The 2,537-nt window shown below is 56.0% G+C and overlaps 1 protein-coding gene across 1 annotated transcript in view; it reads right to left on the reverse strand.

The window, feature by feature from the left end:
- The window catches only part of LOC119590545, a gene marked incomplete in the record, with an annotated part of 26,970 nt that extends 25,106 nt beyond the window's left edge, over positions 1-1,864 (reverse strand). Inside the window, 1 exon segment of the mRNA XM_037939202.1 lies at positions 1,819-1,864. Coding sequence (XP_037795130.1) covers positions 1,819-1,837 — 19 coding nt within the window.
- Between the last annotated feature and the right edge of the window lie 673 nt (positions 1,865-2,537).

Raw genomic sequence — 2,537 nt, forward strand, 5'->3', positions numbered from 1 at the left:
GTTACTATTAGTCATTCACAGCAATGTCACCATTACTATCCTCTCAGCATTTTGCTACAAGACTGCAAATTACAATGAATTGAAGGATTCCTCCTGCACAGCCCTATACGCATTTCATGTTACTGTCAGCATAGTTCTTCTTTCTAAATTCCACTTCCGTTTCAAGCAAAACACACAAGGAAACAAAGTTCACTCAAAACAGGAAAAAAAAAACTGAGCAGAGAAGAAATAAAATGATAATAATTCAAACGCCAACCCTATAAAATTATTACCCTGTTTCATACCACTAAAAATCGAACTCAAATCATCAAAAAAATTGATCCTGCAATCTGCAAAATCCACCGAATGTCAATATTCCGTTGTATTAACCACTTTATCGCTGAATCAATTTCTGAAAACAATCTCCCTAATCCACTGAACCTTTTTCACTCTCATCATTGAGTGACATTCACCAGAAACAGAACTACACACAAACAAAGACATACTTTCAGTGACAATCGCCCAACAAAGTGTCTGAGAATCTACAAAGCTGAACGGAAGATGGATAAAGACTTCCCAGTAAGTAAAATACATAAATAGAATTTAAAAAAAACAAAAAAACAGACTAATGGCACAGATAAGAGGCGACGGCTGACGACCCATTGCCATGGCCTCCACGCCTTTGGTGCTCAAGCAGAGGCCTACAGTGGCTAGTTGAGAGCTCTTCCTTGCAACACAGACCCCAAATTGCTTTCAGATTTGGCTAAAAAATACCAGGAAATTCTACAAGCTCTACTTGGCCAACGCAAGTTAAAGCACCGAATGACAATCACTCGAGTCACCGTGGCTGCACGAGGCAATTAAAGACCTGATTACACGGCTGACCTTCACTTTCATTCATCAGTTTACGTAGCAGTTTAGAGACGTTTCTGTGGCTTCATAGGCCTACATTCTTCATTTTTGTCTACTGTCAAGCATTCCTCCCCACTCGTATCAAAACAATAACGAAGACAATACATAAAAAGGCCTCCTGAAAGTCACACGAAAAAAGCAACGGCAACACCCGAGAGAGAAAATCCTTTCCCGGAACGACCAACTGCGTCCCCTTCGCCTCAAATTCCAGGAGTCGCACAACTGATTTCCCAGCCACTCGCAGCCTAAGCAACCGCTCGCCAACCGCGCGCAACGCCATCCACTGCGAAGGTCGTCCTCGCGTCCGAGCGCCTGCCGGGCCAGAGGCAGGCGGCCGCTGCGCAAGACGCCCCACGCCAGAGGCTCCCTCGGCCCAAGGGGCGCGTCCCACTCGGGCGCCAGGGAAGGGCACCGCGGGCCGCCCCCCGCCCCCCGCCGCTGCCTGGGCGCCTGACCCCGACGTCGCCCTCGGACGCCCCTCGAGTGCCAGGCTTCGCCCCGAGTGGCCTCGCGCGCCCGGCACTCCCGCACCTGCGCCTGGACACCTGTCGTGCCCGCGCCCGCACGTGCGGCGCGGGCCTCCTGCGGGCGCAGCGGGGGCCCCGCGCCCTGGAGTCCGCGCCGCCCGGCCGCAGGGCAGACGGCGCCGCGCCCGCGCCGGCCCCGGGGGCGCCAGGGCGCTGCCACGGGCGGCCGGGCGCGCAAAGCACTGGAGACGAGCCTCCCTGGAGAAGAAAGGCTCGTCAAGGTCCTGGAGAGGCCGCTCGCCCAAACACTGGCATTCGCGCCGCCCCGCCGCCGCCCGCGCGCCCCTCGCCGCGCCCACGCCCGCACGCCTGGCACGCGGCGCGGCACGGGCGGCGGCGGCCCCCTCGGGCGCGCGCGAGAGGGGGCAGGCTCACGAAAGTGGAGGATGGCTGTACGTACCGCTGCTCATGGACGCCATTTTCAAGTTTGGTTTACGGCGCGCAGAGCCATCTGGCGGCGGCGCTCGCGACTGCCCGCCGCCGCGCCAAATTCAAACGCCGCCCGCGCCCCCCCCCGCCCCGCCCCCCGCCACGCCCCCCTCGGCGCCCCCCGCCCCCTCGGGCCCCCTCGGCCTCTGCAGGGGAAGCGCCGTGCCTAGGGCGCGCTCGGCCTTCGGGAGGCGCAGGGCCCAGCCTGCATGGCGTACCGTTGTGTCCTCCGAGAGAGAGGCTTTCCTCTTTCCCGACGTCACAGGGGAGTCTGGCTCAGGGCAATTGACGCTTGACTTCCAGCCAACATTTCCATCCGTGTTGAGCACCACCCAAGTACAGCTGACACGTGCTCACAGCCGCAATAATCCCACTTTTTCCCCCTCCTCTCCCTGGTCTTCGCCTTCCCCAGAGAGAATTCTAATACCAGGAAATAAATCTTGGGTTTTCGAGATGCATGTTTCGTTAGGTCGCCCCATAAAATACCCGAAAAGGGAGGGAAATAAACGCGTGTCTGACAGTGGCTTAGTTTCGGGAAAGGCTGAAAAAGTCATTCGAGAATAGTCATAGGAGTATTTGACCTCAAAGGTGTCCTAGTAAGCCTTACGACCGCCAAAGGTCACGCTGGTTGGACTCTGCGCCGGCTGATATTATAAAGATATGAATAAGGGGGAATGATTAATAATATAT

Source organism: Penaeus monodon, chromosome 27 (genome assembly GCF_015228065.2).
Source record: "Penaeus monodon isolate SGIC_2016 chromosome 27, NSTDA_Pmon_1, whole genome shotgun sequence".
NCBI classification, from domain to species: Eukaryota; Metazoa; Arthropoda; class Malacostraca; order Decapoda; family Penaeidae; genus Penaeus; species Penaeus monodon.